Source organism: Chelonia mydas, chromosome 6, assembly GCF_015237465.2.
Source record: "Chelonia mydas isolate rCheMyd1 chromosome 6, rCheMyd1.pri.v2, whole genome shotgun sequence".
In the NCBI taxonomy this organism is placed as follows: domain Eukaryota; kingdom Metazoa; phylum Chordata; order Testudines; family Cheloniidae; genus Chelonia; species Chelonia mydas.
In genome coordinates this window covers 46295647-46315743 of record NC_051246.2, presented here as the reverse complement: position 1 = coordinate 46315743, position 20097 = coordinate 46295647, and the positions used below count along the sequence as shown (strand labels likewise).

The 20097-nt window shown below is 41.3% G+C and overlaps 1 protein-coding gene across 4 annotated transcripts in view; it reads left to right on the top strand.

Annotated features, from left to right (window-relative positions):
• Positions 1-17139, top strand: part of BBOX1 (gamma-butyrobetaine hydroxylase 1) — a 65866-nt gene extending 48727 nt beyond the window's left edge. For all 4 annotated transcript variants that reach the window (XM_007067977.4, XM_043548168.1, XM_043548169.1 and 1 more), the window contains exons 5-8: positions 6323-6428; positions 10231-10427; positions 11538-11704; positions 16552-17139. In XM_007067977.4, coding sequence (XP_007068039.1) covers positions 6323-6428; positions 10231-10427; positions 11538-11704; positions 16552-16712 — 631 coding nt within the window. In that variant the 3' untranslated portion in view covers positions 16713-17139. The remainder of the gene's footprint in view (positions 1-6322; positions 6429-10230; positions 10428-11537; positions 11705-16551) is intronic.
• Positions 17140-20097: the final 2958 nt, after the last annotated feature.

The following is a 20097-nucleotide window of genomic DNA, read 5'->3' as shown; positions in this document are numbered from 1 at the left end:
GCTTTTCATAGTATTTGGCCTTTGGGTGCAAATAAAAACAAATCAATAACATGATGGAATCAACAGCCTGTGTACAGAATGGCACTGATAAAATATTACTTTACTCTCTCGTGCCAAAGGAGAGCAGCTTATTATAAAAGGGAAGATGTGCATAAAAGGGTATATACACTAATAGAGCTGTGAGCGCTTGTGGAAAAAATCTGTTGAGCAGATATTCTTTTTTTTAAACAGATTGCCAAACTTGCAAGCATAGAAACTAATAATATACACTACAGACAGCTTGTTATGATAGATAGATTGAGCTTCTTTAGACTCTCACTATAAGGCAAGTTTCCTAATCCTTTAATCATTTCATGGCTCTTCTCTGAACCCTCTCTCTGAACATGGCCTAATTGTCTTAGTATAGAGTTCAGAGCCAGAAACCCTTTGGTCAAGTGTACTCATCCTCTCTAAATCTCTGTTTTCTCATCTCTGAATCAGAGATAATAATACAGTAGTTAACTATCTCACAGAGATGTGAGAACTCATTTGTTAATATTGTCCAGTGCTCTGAAAATGTAAAATGTGAATACATACTAAATGTTACTGTTATGAAAATAAGGAATACATTTACAGTTTAATTGCACCTGCAAACAACATGCACACACAGAGGTAATTACCTGCATACATGAAGTCTGATGCAAAGCACGCTGACGTCATTAGAAAGACTCCTGTTGATTTCACGTGGCTTTGGATCGGGTAATGGTTACCATTTTCTGCATGCATCTTCATAGTTTGCAGACATAGTGGAGCCACTGTGTTTTGAACATTTATCCCTGTATGAATACATTCTTTTGTCTTGTTTAGGAGATACTTTAGCCTCAGACACTGAAAACAGAAATTTGGGCAGATGTTGGCTGAACCTCACTTCCTCTCTCAACTGATACTCTTCATTTCTGACATTCAAGTAACTGCACTCTCTCGCTCTCACCCACCCACACATATTATATTCAAGGTGACACCATCTTCCTGAGTGTCACTCAGCTGCCCTCTTGTTGTAGTTAGCTATTAGTGGTTTCATCCCTAACTGAATGTCCAGTAATTTTGAGGGTGTAACTAGCCAGATCTTTAAAAAAGAGGTTTTGCTAATGGATTTTGTCATAAATCATGGATGAAATCCACCCTGCGCAGAGAAGGGCCAGCACAAAGCTTATGCACCACTTAAATCCCACTAAAACCCTAAACTTAATGTTTAAGTAAGACTTAAGAGGTGCATAAGCTTTGGCACTGGTGTAACTGCTGCTGGAATACTGTCCAGTTTGGTATCCACAGTTAAAAAAGGTTGATAAACGACAGGGTTCAGAGAAGAGCCACCAGAATGATTAAAGGATTAGAAAACATGCCTTGTAGTGATAGACCAAAGAAGCTCAATCTATTTAGCTTAACAAAGAGAAGGTTAAAGGATAACTTGATCACAGTCTATAACAGTGGTGGGCAACCTGCGGCCCATGGGCCACGTATGGTCCATCAGGGTAATTCGCTGGCAGGCCGCAAGACAGTTTGTTTACATTGACTGTCTGCAGGCATGGCTGCCCACAGTTCCCAGGGGCCGCGGTTCGCCATTCCTGGCCAATTGGAGCTGTGGGAAGGGGCATGGGCCACAGGGACATGCTGGCTGCCACTTCACGCAGCTCCAATTGGCCGGGAACGGCGAACCGTGGCCACTGGGAGCTGTGGGCAGCCATGCCTGCGGATGGTCAATGTAAACAAACTGTCTCACGGCCTGCCAGCAGATTACTCTGACAGGCTGCATTCAGCCCACACACCACAGATTGCCCACCACTGGTCTATAAGTACCTACAAGGGGAACAAATATTTGATAGTGGGCTCTACAATCTAGAAGAGAAAGATATAACAGGTTGAAGGTTGAAGCCAGACAAATTCAGACTGGAAATAAGGTGTAAATTTTTTAACCATGGTCATAATTAACCATTAGAACAATTTACCCAGGGTTCTGGTGGATTGTCCATCACTGGCAATTTTTAAATCAAGATTGGATGGTTTTCTAAAAGAACTTCTCTAGTTCATAAGGAGTTATTTTGCAGAAGTTTTATGGCCTGTGTTATACAGAAGGTCAGACTGGATCGGGGTAGGTAACCTATGGCACACGTGCTAAAGGCAGCACGCAAGCTGATTTTCAGTGGCATTCCCACTGCCCGGGTCCGGGGGGCTCTGCATTTTAATTTAATTTTAAATGAAGCTTCTTAAACATTTAAAAAACCTGATTTACTTTACATACAACAATAGTTTAGTTATATATTTAGACTTATAGAAAGAGACCTTCTAAAAATGTTCAAATGTATTACTGGCACACGAAACCTTAAATTAGAGTGAATAAATGAAGACTCGGCACACCACTTCTGAAAGGTTACCAACCCCTGGACTAGATGATCACAATGATCCCTGCTGTCCTTGGAATCTATGAATATATGCATAGGTCTTGCACTGGCCCTCTGCACAGAGGCGAAATTCACCCATAATTACTTCTGGGTTTTAAGAAATTATCATCATCATTTGTAAAATCTGAAAGATAGCTTTAAGTGTTTTAATACGGGTTCGTATGAAGTAAATGCATAGTAAATATTTAAGGAAACAGGTTAATGCATATGAATACAGTTATGTAGCTATTATGTTCAAGATTTTTATAATAATTTTTGCCTGTTTTCAGATTTTTGTATTCATTGTTATGTCAAACCTAACAACATTTTCAAAAGTGATTATAGGTTGACCAGACAGTAAATGTGAAAAATCGGTGTGGGGGTAATAGGAGCCTATATAAGAAAAAGACCCAAAAATCGGGACTGTCCCTATAAAGTCGGGACATCTGGTCACCCTAAGTGTTTATAAGGGGAAAGTCTCATTGTTTTGATGTCATTTGTAGTTGGAATTCATTTAAAAGATCATAGTCTAGAGGGAGACTTAATATTCAATTACACTTACTCATTTCTCCCCTGATGATTTTTTGGCTACATTTAGCATCTTTCCCCCCAGTTTTAATGCGTTTCACTTTGAGACACGAATTATTAGGAAATTTCAGCATCTGGTGTCAGCATTTCCATATGCAGCCCCAGTAAACATTTTTTAGTAAGAACCTATTGAACCTGCAGTTCTTAGCAAAAGACTTTAGACCCTAACAAAGAAGTTTGATTAGTGCTTATGTGCAGTGTTGAGGGTTTTTTTTTAAAAAAACTATAATAAAATAATAATTCATAATAATTCCTTGTTATTTTAATAGCACTCAAATCCAAAGGTCTAACAAACACTGTAAACCAAACTATAAATTTTAGATTGGCAGCCTTGCTAAATTAATATGCCAGCCAGTTTGCAGATTCTCCCAATAACAGAACAATGGTAAATGAAGCTCTCACAAATGGAAAAAAGAAGCACAAGTCTTTAATCTTGCACAGATGTCCTTTCGGAGCACAGAAATCATGTACATTTACTTTTATTTATCATCACTCATTTTTAAAGGTGTCCCTACCAAAATATTTAGGGTTACTGTATGTTCTATGTCTGCGTGCCAGCCACGGGCACACAGACTGGCTTTCTGGTGCATCTTCCAAACTGTTCTTTTTTTCTTCCACCTGTGCGGCTCCCTCCAAGTTCTGTGTATGTCGCTATACTATACAGGGTTTCCATTCAGTCACTGATGTTCTGGATGAGTGGATCAGACAAATTGCACTCCCCAGATACTGCAGCTGTAAGGCAGAAGACGATTGGGGTTTGAGGATTGAGGATTAAGATTGGGGGATTAAGAATGGGGGTTTCCTGCTTCAGTCAGTTGAGAAAGCTTGGACAAATAGATACGTAAGAGATTCCTGGTGTAGCTGAAACGGGACCACACCAATGCGCTGTAGGTACTTTTCAGAGTGTGCCAACATGGGGAATTAGAGCACAACACATTAGAGCACTTCACAAATTATGCCCCTTTTTGTGGTTTGCCATCATTTAGACAAGCCCATAGTCTCTCTAGTACCTCTTATAAAGCCAGAAACTCACACTGTTGTTTTCCTCTAAGTCAAATATTTTTAAAGATATATTTGATTATGCTTTTCAATGGCCAGAGAACCCCTGCTTCATGCTGAGTTTTCCCATTTCTGATACAAAAATATGGTATATTTTTTGCTAAACTGGGCTTGGGTTCCAGAACCTTTTAATTATTGTGGCCTGAGTTTCAGTGTGGTTTCAGATTTCAGTGCCAATGATTCCCAGTCACAGCTAAGAGGCTAGCTTCTCAGCTCAGGTGGGCTGTATGTATTGCTAGGTAACACACACGATTGTTGTACCTGCACAGTGCTTGATTTTCTGCCATGCAGGCTGTGCAACTGAAGTTGGAATCTGACCTTTGTTACTGATCCATAGACCATGCCCAGCCCGTTTTGTTCTCTGTTGAGGGATCAGAGTCCTCTGCGATTACCCTCTTTTACCTCTTGCACCAGCACTCTCATCTGACAGCAACTCTCCCTGTGACTGAGTTTTAGTTTTAGCAATGTTAAGGTTTGAATTTCCTAACTTCTGTGCATTACATTTTCAAGCTGGACATTGCATTAATGTAGCTTTTTGCATTTAATCAATATTTGGCTGTAAATTAGTAACGTGATCTTTGATAGAATCTCCTTACATGAAACAAATGTTCCAGTGGATTAACTCGCATAGCACTACCTGGTTTAACAGAATGAATGTACCTTTTTGTAAAATGTCACCGTAATTCTATCATGTATTTTTATTTCACCAGAGAGAGATATTTTCTCAGAAGCAAGAGCATTACAGTAAATTAAAGTGCTTTGGAGCCATTAAATTGCTCTGGCGACTGCCATGACAAAGCTACCCTCAACACTAATGACAAAGGATGACATAACACTTTTTTCTTTTCTTTTTTCTTAAAATTAGTAACTATGCAAATGTGGTTGAGGTCTTCATATTTTAGAACTGAAGTCACACGTGATGAATACTTACTATACCATATAACTAAATGAATTTCCCCATGACAGTTGAACACATTTGTTAATATTATTCTGGGGTTTCTTCCCAGCAATTTTATAAATCTGCCTTTAGCATTATTTGGCATTCCTATACTTTAAAAATCCTTGTCCCAAAGCAAAAGTTTTTGTATCCAATATATAAAGCATTTTGAACTGTGTTTTCGAGTTTAACCTGGGCGTTTTATAAAAAATAAGCATTATCTCTATATTTCAAATGGCTTGTGTTTTGTATATTTAGTCTGCAGTAATTCACAAGGGGAAATGGGTTTTCATATTTTTCTTTTTAAATCATGTCTTCTTCAGTGATTACATGGACTGCATATGTTGACTTACACTTCCCAGACAAGTGTCTGGATCTATATTACACGTTTGCCATGAACTGTATTCAATTGTATGAACTTTGTGCAAACCAGAACATGTGGTTTTTGGCCTTAGACTTTGCTGCATGGTGTGTCATTTGAAACATATTTTGACTGCATTGCAATGTGGTGTCTGCATGTCTTTGTACTCAACCACCTTACAATATATAATTTGTTGCTGTTGTCAGCAAGACTCATGCTGATTTTAGTTCATCCATCTTGAAATTTAATAAAAATGTAGAGGTAAAATAATGGGACTAGCTCTCAGAAAGTACGAAGGGAAAGGCAAGATATTATATCTTGACGTCTTTCATCCAGAGATTTTTCTTTGAAGGGAGTACGGGAAAGGCCATGTCGTAAAGGGTACTCTGTATTTGACATTTTCCCTGTCATTTAAAGGCTTAAAATTCATTGAAAAAGAAATGCAACTTACAGTGCATCCACTTTTTCTTTGTAACACAGACCAACTTGGGGAATGGAAATGGCAAAATTGAACAAAACATATGCCAAAAATTCTGTCTTCCCTTATACCTGTGCAACCCCAGTAGGTGCTAAGCTGATTTACACCAGCTGAGGTTCTGGCCTGTCCTTCCGCTGAATGTTGGCACAATACAGCCCTCAGAGCTTTTACGAGAAAAGTAAAGGCAATAGCCTCAGAGGTACAGCATTGGGGGCGACTTGTCTGGCCTACTCTACACAGACTAGCGTCATTTTTGAAGTGATTGCTTCTGTTGCACAGTTGCTGAAATGGCCAGTTCAGTGCTGTGAGGGGCACTGGTGACTCATTGTTCCCTTCTCAGTATAACAATAATTCTATATTCAGAAATTTTTAATAGCTCTTTTGTATTGAGATTTCATAGTTTCATTGTACTTCGCTGGCTTAAATGGCAGACGGCTTTAACGTTTCCTCTTTTTTTTTTCTTCTTTCCTTTCATTGTAAAGTCCTACTTGGCAAGTGGAAGACAAAATCGATGCTAATAATGTGGCTTACACATCTGGGAAGCTCAGTTTTCACACTGATTATCCTGTTCTGTATCATCCACCTGGGGTAAGGGGAACCTACTGACTTTTCCACACAGCAAGGTGGGAAATCTCATTGTTTCTTTCGTTTGGAAAAGCGACAGGTCATGTGTATGTTGAGCAAAAATTAGATATATGTAAAATTGATGAATTTCCTGTTTTTTAAAGTTCATCAATCCGTAGGAAGAACTATGATTATCTAGTCTGAATTCCCATATAACAGGCCATAGAATTACACAGTAATTCCCACAGTGGAGGGAATTATTCTTTCCTGCTATATGAGTGAACACTATCAAACCCAATAACTTGTGGCTGAATTAGAAGCTATCTTTTTAGGAAGACATCTGGTCTTGATTTAAATATTCCAAATGATGGGGAATTCACCACTTCCTTTAGGTAGATGCTCTGACGCTTAGTCAACCTCACTGAAATTAAAAATTGCATCTTATATCCAATTTGAATTTAATTGCAGCTTCCAGCCATTGGATTTATTTAGGCAGTTGTCTGCTAAATGAAAAGGTTCCCTCATACCAGATACATTCTCTGTGGTATATATGGGCTGAGATCAAGTCACCTTATCACTTTCTCTAGAAGTTGAAAACAATTTAAAACAATATTTAAGGAACACTTGTTCCTAAATGGTATTGAACGAGATGGCACAGGGAGGATCAAGTAAAATCGGTAGCAGTGATGTTTACTTCCATACATTGTAAGTCATTAATTTTGTTTCAACTTCTGATGTTTATAATGGGAAAAATTGCTGCTCCAGTCTGCTGGAATTCTTTGAGTCAACAAACTAGTAGATGAAGGAGAACTGGTAGATACAATTTTTTGTACTTTCCTAAAACCTTGACAAAGTCTCTTACAAGAAGCTATTAAGCAAATTAACTAATCAGGGTGAAGGTGAAGTTCTGTGTCCTGAATCAGGAGTTGGCTAAGAGACAGAAAAGAGCAGGGATATATAGTCAGTTTTCCATGTAGCAAAAGGTGAGCCATCGAGCTATTATAGTGCTAATGTTCTGTAAAATATTCATTAATGGTCTAGAAAAGACAGTGAACAGTAAGAAGATACAACATGATTGAAGTAAATCAAGATTACGGAAAAATGTGGGGTACTCCAGAGTGGCCTAACAAAACCAGCTGAATGGGCAGCAAGGATGGCAACTGAAATTCACTTTTGACAAATGAAAGGTAGTGCACATTGGAAGGAAACATTTTAAAATACTCATACTAGCGGGGACTAAATGAACTGTAATTACTTAGGAAAAAGGTCAGGGAGCCACTGTAGATGGCTAAGTGAAAACCTCTGTGTAATGTGCAAGTCAAAAAGAGCAAACTGCATATTAGGATGCAGTATGTTGCACAAAAATCGTATTGACTATATTACAGTGCCATTATTCAGTTCAATAGGATCCCTTGCTTTGAATGCTGTGTCCATTTCTGACCACCGTATCTGAAAAATAATGTAACAAAAACAGAAGTTCAGAGATTGGGAGAGAAAATCATTAGAGGCCTGAGAATACTTCCACGTGAAGAGAGATTGAAAAGATTAAAACTAATGGGAACTGGGCATACCTTAGGCAGCTTTGAAAACTTTATTCTAGGTGTGTGTAATTCAGAGAGGAGACAAACAGGAGAGATGATCAAGATATAAACCTTACGAGTGAGAGAAGGTAAATCGCCACTACTGTTTACTTAAGCATAATACAAGAAACAGGGGATATCCTGTGAAACTGGATGGCAACAACTTTAAACTAATAACAGGAAATGCATTTTTACCCAGTTAACCTGTGGAACTCTGAGTCACCATGACAGTACAACATGATTCACATAATTCACAACAGACCTGAAAGAGAGTACCACAAAGAATGTATAACAAACAAAGATACTACAGCAAACATTTGTACCTTCAAATTTCATACTTGCAATCATCCCTCCCAACCCCACCCCACCCCAAGGCTTGAAGTAATGATTTTGTGATGAAATGAACAGGCCAGTATGATCTATTTCTGAAGAGGTGCCAAATCTTTCACATTAATGTGCTACTTGCTGAAAATTCATTTAGATGCTGTTGGTTAATGTGGAATAGGAATAGAGTGGTAGTTCATTAATAGGAAACAGATGTGCCTTAGCTCACTATCTTATCTGTGCCAAAACCACAAACTCACGTACTGCCATAAAACATTTAAAAAAAAAGGACAACCTGTTCAATTCTAAAACCCTACTTTAAAATAAAAATTGTTTTTAAGCACATTAGAATCATATTTACCATCTAGGCTCACAATGCATGATTGTCCTAATTTCCTAATTATTATATAGTATCTGGGTACTTTAATGTATCTAAAACGGACTATCAGAAAGTATAGCCCTAAATGGGTGGTGGTTAATTTTTAGAGGCCACCTATAAAAATATCTGAGGATTTTTCCAAAGTTTTGATTTCATTCACATGATATCCTGTTAAAGATGAGTACTAGTTTTGGTTGGAGTTTCCATCTCTCTTGACTGGAAAGCTAATGTCTCATTTTGCATCCCTTGGAGTTTTGTCATAGGGCCATTATCACTATGGGCTAGACTGTCACAGCCCTTCCCTAGCCATGTATGCCCCTGTTTGCTCATGCACAGATTGCAGTTCTCGCCACGGTGGTGGGAGAAGAAGCTGCTTATCTAGTACTCCCTGCTGTAAGCAAATGGGTGTTCTGTCTCCTGTGCACCTCTACATTCTGGCCAGAATAGCTGGTCTGAGATATAGAGTAGGAGCAAGCTCCTCTGTGAAAAAGCTGAAGTAATGTACTCCCTCCCCAGCGCACGGAAGGAACAGGGAATGAATTGTGAGTCCCTGAATCACCTTTGTGCCTGGGCCAGTGCAGCCATACACCATCCCTTATCTAGGGCAGGTTGTAATTAGAATCTAAACTTCATTTCATTAACGGTTATGTTGATTGATTCTTCTTCTGCCTCAACAGTTACCCCTGTTTTTCCGTATAATCACTGCCATATTACATCACCCCATACTACAGGGGCAGCTAACAATACCTGAATCTGTTCCTTTCCCTCGCTTCTTTGCCTTACTTCCCATTTTCTTCAGATCTAACTCAGTTCCATTACATGGGTGCAGTCCTCAATGACTTCAGTGAAAGTTGCATGGTCCAATTCTGTGTTTAGTTACACTGGTGTAAGCTGCAGTAAGTGGACCTGATGCTGCTCTCCTGGATGTCACTGGGAGTTTGTCATTAACTGGGAGCAACATTGAGCCCACTAGAGTTATCCCGGATTTACATTCGTGCAACTGAGAGCAGAATTTGGCCCTTCAGCTCCATCTTGTCCAGTTTTTTGAGAACTCTGAACACACCATAAACAGAAGTGTATGTTTCCTGAGGGTCCATTATTGCTGTAGATATCTTAGACCTGTTGTCCTCAATGAGCCAGTGACACATACTGACATCCTTGGTGAGCACATTTTTCACACCTAATTGTCATTTCTGCAAGTGGAAAATAATCCCCTCTATTTAGAGAGGCTGTAATGACCACAGTGTGTTTTAAAATTATATGGCAACAATAACCAGTTATACCAACCTGACTCAGGCCAGAAGAAAATTATGGAACCAGAGCTTTGTGATTTAGGCCTAATTCACCACCCTGTTACTTAAGTTTTACCCCATTGTGACAGTAGATTCAGACTGGTGTAAAACTGGGGTAATACAATGGGGCTACAGGTCCTTTAGTCTTTTAGGATATTTTTAAATGACAGGGCAGATGAGTGAACTGATGATAATGAATTATTAAATATCCAGGCTGTTTCTTCCTGTAATGAGGTGTTAATTTGTTACAGATTCAGTTTCTTCATTGTATAAAACAAGCAGCTACTGGAGGTGAAAGTGAAGTTGTAGATGGATTTCATGTATCCAACAAGCTGAAGGAGCAAAATCCTCAAGCCTTTCAAATCCTCTCCTCCACCCTTGTAGACTTCACGGATGTTGGGGTCGACTACTGTGATTTCACTATGCAGTCTAAACAGAGGATTATAAAGTGAGTAATAGTCAAGGGTGTGATTATAGCTAGCAAAATCCCAGTAGTAGCTCATACAAGATTGCTGGTTCACCAGGAATTACAGGGTTGCACACAGTGCTTAATTTGTACCTAGGCTTGCCAGGGCTGAGCCCCAGTACCTCTAGGCTTGGCAGTTCATAGCCCAGGCACATCTGGGCTTGCTGCATTAGTTATGAATGTAAAAAAAATTGTTTGAGCCCCAGCAACTCTTTCATTACAAATTAAGTACTGGTTGCACAGCAACAATTTGTTTGAATGAAAAAGTTCTCTTTGCATCTTTCATTGTTTCTCTTGCAGAAAGATGTTAGAGGGTCTGTGCCTGCCACCTTGTGGGAAAACAGTGTTTCAATTTTGTCTTTAAGTGTTATGTCTTGTCAACTGAATTATGTTGTACTATAATGTATCAGTTATTCTTTATTATTTTTATTATTGAATTTATCATTGTCTCAACTTTCCCTACTCATTCTTTCCACCCTCCAGGAACTCACAGCAACCATAATAACCTTCAGTTGATATCCTTCACAGCTGCAAATAGAATTTAGGAGCAGTTGGTCTTCTATCTAAATTCTATTTGAAATGTTCACCAATGCTGGGGCACTGCCATGTTTTGAAGCTCCTAGGTAGAAAAATCTCTGATGTTACATAGAGGCTGTCTTGCTGTATTATCATCTTCTTTTAATCTTGTTACATGACAAGGAGGTCAGGTTAGATGTCATAATGGTCCCTTCTGGCTGTAAAAATCTATTAATCAAAACACACACACATACAGATATATAAATTGTGTGTGTGTGTTTTGATTTTTTATATAGACAGAATAAGGGTGGGATTTTCAAAAATACCAAAATATTTAGGAGCTCAAGTCCCTTTGATTATTAATCTTCTTAAACCCTGACCCATCGATAAACTTGAAAGCAGCAGCCTGATATGCAATAATGTACAATACTTTGTCATAGCACTGCACTTCACTGTTGAACTGTACTGTAACAACCAGCAACTGAAAGGGGAAAGTGAACCTGTCCCCACCAAAACAAAAATATGCTAAAAGGTTTGAGTGGCATGATAATACATTTTTCTCTCTCTTTCTCTCAGTGTAGATTACAGAGGCCAGGTGGTTCGTATCAATTATAATAATGCAACAAGAGACACTGTTTTTGACATACCTGCTGAAAAAGTGCAGCCATTTTATGCAGCTCTGAAGGAGTTCGTTGACCTATTGAACAGCCCGGAACATAAGTTTACCTACAAGATGAAACCAGGTCAATGAATAAGTTGCTTTTGCTTATAGTAATTGGAAGATTTTTTTCATGCCTTTGCCTAAGAACAAAATCCTAACCATTTGAATATGCTAGTACAATGCTGGTATGAAAAGACAACCTTGGTCCTCTCTGAATACCCAGCATGAAACACTTGGGGCCAGATTTGGAGAAGTCCAGAGCACTCATGACCACAGCTGAAATCAATTGGAGCTGTGTTTTGAACATGTAAAGTGCTATAAAAATGCTAAATATTCTGGAAAATTAGATCTAAGGTTGGGCATCAAAATCAGTGGACACTTTAGACAGTTTTACCCTTAATTTCTCTGTGCCTCAGTTCCCCATTTGTAAAATGGGGATAATAGCACTGCACTACCTTACGGGGTGTTATGAAGACGCATTCACTATTAGGTATGAAGCAATCAGATAGTATGATGAGAGCATCATAGAAACCATAGGAGGAAATTAATTACTCTGTCTTTGGAGCCGTGTTTAAATAGTGCGCAGTAAATAATTCATGGGGCCCAGGCTGAGTGATGAGGATAACACAAACCGTTGAATAGCTGCCCATTAAGTGAGCACGTTCCTTCTGTGCACTGAGTGAGGCAGGGGTTTTGTGGAAAAAAGTAGCATGTGATCACTTAATTAAGGACTGTTGCTGTGTCTACACTTGGAGCTGAGAGTGTGAATCCCAGTTCCCATACACATACTTGCACTAGCTCTCACCAAGCTAGCACACTGAATATAATAATGTAGCTGTGGTAGAATGGGCAGTGGCACTGACTAGCCACCCTGAGTATGTACCCAGGGGGTTCCAGTCGGGTTTGTACTCAAGGTGACTAATCTGTTCCTGCCGCTCACTTCAGTCTTTGCTACCGTGATTACCGTACTATTTTTAGCACACAAATGCAATGAGGGCTAGTGCAAGTATGGCTACATGAGTTGAGAATCACACCCATAGTTCCAAGTATAGACGTAACCTGTATCATAATCCATACACACAAGAGGACTGAATTAAGGCTGCATAGGTTAGCTACATTCTGGCATTTCTTAACTCTTAAACACTTGACTTTGTAACCTTAATGTTTTTATAATGTAGTTAGATATATTACACACAAAAAATACAGGCTGTTCTGAGCCTGTTGGCTGAAAATTACCCTGGTGCACAGTGCTTGGGCAAAGACATGCCATACTAATATGTCGCAGTAGGGTTGTGTAGCAGGGCTACACATGAAGGCATCCGCTGTCCTGTGTGCTGCAAAGGGCAGCAATGTAGATGGGCCAGGGGATCCATTGTTACATGTCTCCAGTGGCACTGTTGCCCCACACAAGCAGGGCGGAGGTGCTGGAGCACATGCTTTTCCAGCCCATAGGCTGCAGTAATAGCTGCCAGGGGTGTGCACTGCAGACCCACACCTTGCCTCTGGGTTGTGGGTGGATTTTACTTGCTAGCACCCATGCTCATCACCTGCACAGAGCCTCTGGCTCTGTGTATGTGAAGTGAGTTCACCCACTAAAACCTTTTGTCCAGATTATCATATGTGGAGCCTTGATCGAGGTCGGGGGGGAGCCATGAGTGCTATCTATTTCAGCCACTTTCCCAAGGTTGCTCCCCCGGCTAGAGACAGCCCCACACACGAGAACTTTATTAGCCCCTCCCCTGTGCTAGCTGTAACAGGGAATAAGGCTCTGCCCTAGCTCACTGCACCAGAGGGAATAAAGATTCACACATCTCCTGGGAGGTTGCTGTGGGCGACTCTTATCTGTGGAGCTGTCTCTTTCCTCAACCTAGTTGTTTTTTCACTCATCACTCATTGTTTAAGGCACCTGCATTTGTTTCTTCCCAACAGTTCTTCATCCTTGCATGATACTTCATGCGGCTTCCTCCTCCTCCTGCTTCTCTGAGCAAACCTTTGTGGTCCCTCTTCCTTCAGTGATTCCTTGTTGGCCCCTGAGCATCATCCTCGTGATCTTTTGTTGTCCTTCCTCTGCACGATCCCTTGTTGTACTTGCTCCCCTTGCTCCGCCTTGGCATGGTCCCTTGTGGTCCCTCTTCCTGCTCCACATGATCCACATGGTCACGTCTCCTCCTCCTCCCCTGGCATGTGATACCCCGTGGTCCTTCCACTTCTTCTGCATGATCCCTCATGGTCCGTCTTTCTCATCCTCCATGCAGTCCTTCACAGTTCCTCCTCCTCTGCACAATCTCTCATGCAGCCGCCCTCCCCTCACATCGCCCTACCTGGTTACCCAGAGTCTAGGAAACTGGTTACAATCTCTTTCACTGCAGATCCTACCTCTCTTCCTCAGTCTGCTCTATTTAACAGATTCCTAATCCTTTGTCTAACATTTCCCATCTAGGTCCTTCTCTCCCACCACACCTATGGAATCAGCCAGACTCCTGACTCCACAACAGCGGTGTAAACTTCAAAGGAATTAACATCTGCTTTATCCTTTTGAGAACAGGCAGTTTTGTTTCTCTTCCTCCAGTTTCCTGCCTTATTCACTACATACCTTCCAATGTGCGGCAGTAGTCCTAGAGATAACACCCTCCTTGACTATATAAACCTGATTAATTCCCAAAGCACTGAATGAGGCAGGAGTGCCTTTGGGGAAAAAAGTAGTATGTATCAGAAGCCATACGCACAAGGGGGCTGAATTAAGGCTGTATGGGCAAACTTAATTCTGACATTTCCTAACTTTTTAGTGCTCGACTTTGCAACCTTAGTAATGTTCTTTTAATGTGGTCTTTTTGGATGTCATTTCCTCATGTTAAAAAAAAAATCTGAAAACACAGAAATTCCATCATGTAGCATCATATTGACACCCGCCTGGGTCATCAAGCAGGTTTGGAAACTTTAGATCCTCTCAGACCTCTGCCACTTGAGCTAACAGAGTTATTGATAGCAGAAGCAGGCAGAGTACGTGGATTGGGCATAGAGGGAGATAAGACACACTTTGCAAGTAGGTTTCGTACATATTTGCTGACAGCAGAGGAATGTAGAGTCTCAGGACTCCTGGGTTCAGATCCGCATTCTGGAGGGGATTTTGCATGGAAGGTGCTCAGATGTTGCAATGGTGGGCAGCAGTGCAAAAGCCCGAAGATAGTATGCGCTAGGTGCTTATTGACCCTTTTGCCCCATCCCCCACCAAATCTGGCTCTCCCTCTCTAGCCCCTTCCCCCAGTTCCTGCCTCCATTCCCTCTAATCCTATTCAGACCCAGGCTCCTACCTTTGTTCCCCCTGAATCACACCTGTATGCCACCCAGACACCTGCACCTCTCCTCCCTAACTCCCTCTGCTGCCCCTTCCCCCAGCTCCTGTTGGCTACTGCTTCCCTGTCTGCTTCTCCCCACCCTTTGGCTCTTTCATTCCCCTCTCTTCATGTTCCCCACACCCAAACACACGCACACCCCCACCATTCCTCACCTCTGCCTTTTAATCAGGCTGCTTCCCCCTTCTCACTGTCGGGCACCATCAGCAAGAGCATTGAGTCTACAGGACAGAAAGTCCATTGCTCTCAGTTCTGGTGCCTGGCACCACAGCAGCCCAGAGCCACAATCGCTGGGAAGGTCCTGCTTAGCCTCAACTCCCAGAGATAGAGCATGCTGAGTTGTTCTTTGGGGATAGCACATGCGCAGTGCAGTCACACATGGAGCTGTGTATTCAGTGCCAGCAGAACCTTTGAAGAATTTAGCTCCCAGACTCTAAGAAGCTGCTTCTGAGCATGTGCAAACCAGACGTGCCAAACCCCTGAAAAAAACTTGGGCTAGTTTTTGTCCTAATTGGCTTGTGAGTTGCTTGTTGGCTAGTTTTTGGCTTGTTGCTTGTTTGGCTTGTAGCCTGTTGCTTGTTGTAGCTTGTTGCTTCTGTTTTTTGATCGGCTCCCGGCAAGCAAGGATAAGGGGGAGAGAGAGTCGGGTGCACTGTGGTACCACCACAGTCCCAGACTGCACACCGAAGGAATCTAGTCACATAGAGTGTTGGGGGACTTAGGGATTGGCTTGTTTTGGCCTTGTTTTGAAATGGGATTAGCTTGATTTTTGGCTTATTGTGAAAGTCGGGGTGCTTATTACCGCATGAAAGTTGGCATCTGGGGTGCAAACTGCAGTTTTTCAAAAGCTCAGAACTTGGCCAAATGTGAATGGTCCCTGACTGAGGAGTGAGAGCCTCCTAGCTCCATTCTGCACTGTAGTTATCCTCTACAACGATGAATTGGGTACCCTGTACATTTCCCCCCATTCAGGTGACAGAGAAGAGTGGGGTGGGGGAGTAGAGGCTTTGCTGCATTGCCACCATTGGTGAGGTCATTTTATTTCATGTCAAACCCCTTTCTCTGTGCTGGTTGGATCCATGCAAAGTGGTTATTTCAGCCATAGGATTGTGGTACTCCTGCAGCCCCTATAACCCTAGTGATGTGGGAGGGAGTTGCAGTTTGCAGAAGATACAGTGGCTAGGGCTCTAGCCTGAGACTTGAGAGACCTGAATTCAATTCCCAGCCATAGACTTGCTGGGTGACTGTGGGCAAGTTACTTAGACCCTCTGTGTCTCAGTTCCCCATCTGTAACATGGTGATAATAGCGCGCCTCAATGCCACTGGGATGTTGAGCATCAGTATATTGATGATTATGAGGTGCTCAGTTACCCCAGGCACTGACAAATGTAAGTGATGGAATGTTGTGCTTTCTCAGAATGTTTACATTTCTCAGTTGTGGGGAATGGGTTTTTTGGGGCTGCGGGTTTTAAGAGACACTCAGACAAATGCATTTAAATCACGTCAATATGTTATATATTTGAAATGATGGAAAACATGACAAAGTTGTGAAGTACATTGTTTAATATCTTCATAGGAGACATAGTAACATTTGACAACTGGCGTTTACTGCATGGTCGCCGGAGCTACCAATCAGGAGCAGAAATATCCCGTCATCTTGAAGGTGCTTATGCAGACTGGGATGTGGTAATGTCAAGACTCCGACTCCTGAGGAAGATCATTCAGAATAGCAATTAAACTTTCTTCTGGTTTAGCAATTAGCAATGCCTCGGACGGTTCATCTTTGTTTTAAAAAATACAAATGTATTGGATTTCCAACACCAAGCATACATTTTACACCTTCGCTAATGTAACCTTTGAAAGACTGACCATATTTTTCGAAAGTATGCTTTGTTGAAAACAATATCTCTCGTAGTATGTCTTTATTCTGCTGTCATTGTAAGTGGTATTACAACTTGCTATACTAGTTTGAAACTGGTTAGATACCAATACATCACAAATAGGCCTTCCCTTCTCAGAAATCAGTCTCTCCGGGTGAGGCATCAAGAAAAGCCTTTCACGTGTCACCCATTAAGTGTTTGTAATGGACAGCAGCTTTCTGAGAATTTTATATCTATTTTCAGAGAGATAAAACCATTTTATATATAATGACTCATTTTCTTTACCCCACCCCCAAAAAACCAACAATAGCTTTAGAATCTCCAGTGAGGTTAACAAGCAATTCTATTCTGAAAAGTGACTATTCAAAAATAGCATCTTCTTACTCAACAGATCTGCTCTTTGTGTATGGTTCAGAGCCACTCCTGCTTAAGTTCACACTACAAGTTTTTTTGGGTGTTTTTAGTACTTTTTATTCCAGTTAGCTCTAAAGAGTCCATACAGCTATAAGAGAGGAGATGGACTCATACCCCTCCTTATCCGTAGTAGTATTACAATACTACCTAAAGTCCAGAGATCAGACCCCTATTGTGGTGCTTAGCATATACTTAGTAGAAGACTCTCCCTGTCCTGAAGAGCTTTCAGTCTGTACAGACGAAAGGTGTTTTTGGCCCCATTTTACAGCTAGGAACTGAGGCATTGAGAGATTCAGCATGAGAGTCACATGGGGGACTAGGCTCAGCATTGCAAAGCCTAACTTTTAGGCACCTTGCCACTGAGTGGAATTCACAGCCCTGAGCTAGGCACCTAGGCTCCCTATACAATAGAAGGAGAGAATTAGTTGCCTAAAGATAGGATTCACAAAAGGCAGCAGATTGAGATAGGAGCTGCCTAAGATAGCCAGTAGAAAATGCCAACGAGAGAGGTGTGGCCTAAACCCCACTCTTCAGTAGGTGGTAGGTGCCTAACTCCAGGCCTAAGGGAATTCCTCCACTTGGGAGTCACAGCCATGAAGCCTTTCCTGGAATTCATTGCCTAAGCCAGGTCAGTCCTTTCCCAAGAAAAACAGAGGAGGAGCCCCCTTCCACCAACACTGGTAGTCACCCGGAACATGGGAGGCTCTGGTTCAGTTCCCCCTTCTGTCTCAGATATCCATAGTGACCAACGTTTCCAAAATAATTTCAGGGAAATTTGTGGTGGTGTTTAATTTGCTAATAACGCCTATCTGACTAGACACACTATATAAGTTCCCTTATATTACTTTGCTAAATAATACCATAAAAACATGTATTTTAACTTACTAATGATCTTGTTGAAGTACTGTGAACATAGCACTCTTGCTTTCTTCACCCTCTCGTTGCTCAGGTAGAGCTGGTAACAGTACTGTTTGCAAAACAAATTCATTCTGTTGGCAAGTACACCCCTTAGTGTCTTAGTTTTGATTTCACTTCTCTGATGGGTGCAAATTTTTACACATATGCTGAAAATCCTTTCACACCCAGCACTGCTATGAGACAAAACTCAGATAGCTTTGGAAAGCAGTGGAAACTGTGGTGTCCCTGACACTGGACTTTTTAGTTCACCCATCACAAAAAAAATCACTAGCATTGATTCTGTTTCAAATTCAAACTTCCTTGTTAACTGGGAGGTACCAAATTCATTATTGAGGCTCTCCATTTCTTCTGTGGGAATTACTGGAAAGGTCGTCAGTGTCTTCACTAGAATAGAAAACTCATGTCTGCTTCTCTTCCTGAAATCTAACACAAAGACTGTAAAATGTCTTTCTTCTCTGGGAGATTTTCCAGAAGAGCTTTCCTAGCTTCACTTTCATTCACTTCACATCAGAGTAAAAACTTTTGCTGATAGTGTCACATTGAGCACTGCATTGCATTTCTTCAGATTTCAGGAATGGTGAGGCACAAAATCCAACAATTTGTTATCCTCCACTTAGTTTTCTGGATTTAAGAAATCTACCTTTGACAATTCTTTTGTTTCTTTGAGACAGGATGGCTTTATGTATCTTCCAAAGATCTTTTGAAACAGCTGCATAATGCGCAAAAACAGGAAGTACAGTTCAGTCTGTAGATTTTCAAAAATTAGTTTGAGATTTTGCACCAGGATCTTTATTACCTTGGGGGAAAAAAATATGCCTTCAAAGCTGGATATTGCTGAAGTAGTCTGGTTAAACAGTGCTGCAAACTTAGCCATCGACTTAGCACATGGTTCAAAAATTTTCTGCTTTCTACACTGCAAAAATCATCAAATTCTTTCAGTATTTCTTTTCTTTTAGAGCTTCTTGAAAAGTGACCGTATACTCTAGTTACTGTATCTTCAACATCTACTCCTAACATCTGTCTTCTCAAATACAGATACATTGGTCCCTATATTATACTCATTTAAATCTAGAAATCTCTCCAATACCAGTTCTTTTCTCCATTAAATACTACACTAGTAACACCAATTCTTTGCAAGCTTCATCATGGATTGCATCGATACATACCATGAAAGGCATGGAACAGATTGTATCGCCAGTTCCCTTTAAAGCATTCTCAGCAAAGGCTTGATCAATATTGTGTATTCATCTTCGAGTGCTGATCCGTCTGTGTATTCCACAGTGGGTACACATGTGTTCCAAGCGCCTGGAGCCGGAGAATTATGAAATCAGAATTCGTTGGTCCACACATGTGCCCTAGCTCACCTCATAACTCTGACCGAGGCTTTCTCTTCCTCGAAAGATTCTGAACTACCCAATGAACCATTAATTCCTCCTCCAAAACATGCCTCCCCAGACAGGAGGCCTGGACCAGCTTGGGATCAACCTCCACCTCTTCACCTGCCTCACAGCTGTTGGTACCCCATGCCATGGGGACCTCTGCCACCCTCATCCAATTCATTTTATTGGCCTTATTGGGAGCCATTTGACCCATACCATGCTGCCGTGTGCTGGGGAACCATCTCATCCACCTGTCCGAGAGGGCAATCAGAGCTGCCTCCTAATCCAGTTGAGGAGGAGTAGGAAGACATGCTGGACCCAGCAGTTCCACTAGAACCAACAAGATTATCATCTTCATCCCCAGATGAGGTGGTGGCTCTGATGTCTCCATCCTTCTGATCACTATAAGCAGTTCCAAGAACTACTTTGCAGAATTGCAGAGGAGCTGCAGATTCCTCTTAAGGAAGTTCAGGATCCTCAGCATCCTGCTATCCTCTGGTTCCAGTCAGATAGCACTCCCTGTTAACAAAG